Source organism: Condylura cristata, unplaced genomic scaffold (assembly GCF_000260355.1).
Source record: "Condylura cristata isolate star-nosed mole 26May11 unplaced genomic scaffold, ConCri1.0 scaffold00017, whole genome shotgun sequence".
In the NCBI taxonomy this organism is placed as follows: domain Eukaryota; kingdom Metazoa; phylum Chordata; class Mammalia; order Eulipotyphla; family Talpidae; genus Condylura; species Condylura cristata.
The window spans coordinates 896178-896419 of NW_004567118.1; the positions used below are offsets into that span (position 1 = coordinate 896178).

The following is a 242-nucleotide window of genomic DNA, read 5'->3' on the forward strand; positions in this document are numbered from 1 at the left end:
GGACTCGGCGGAGAAATCCGGCCGTGGGCAGACAAGAGACGAGTCTTACCACCAAATTGGGTAGCCGGCGAGGACCCTGGTGCCAGAGAGCAGGAGGCCGAAGAGCGGCCCGAGCAGGTGGGGCTCCATTAGAAGCGGCGCCGAGGAGGAAGTTTGCCCGCGATCATGAAGAGGGGGAGCGACGCCCCCAATAGTTGGAACAAAGTCCACTTGAGATTGGAAATGACTTTCGGGCTTGTCAG

The 242-nt window shown here is 60.3% G+C and overlaps 1 protein-coding gene across 1 annotated transcript in view; it reads right to left on the reverse strand.

Moving 5' to 3' along the window:
* WNT3 (wingless-type MMTV integration site family, member 3) overlaps nt 1-242 on the reverse strand; it is a 41748-nt gene extending 41506 nt beyond the window's left edge. Inside the window, exon 1 of the mRNA XM_004684066.2 lies at nt 50-242. Within this exon, the coding sequence (XP_004684123.1) occupies nt 50-129 (80 nt within the window). The 5' untranslated portion in view covers nt 130-242. The remainder of the gene's footprint in view (nt 1-49) is intronic.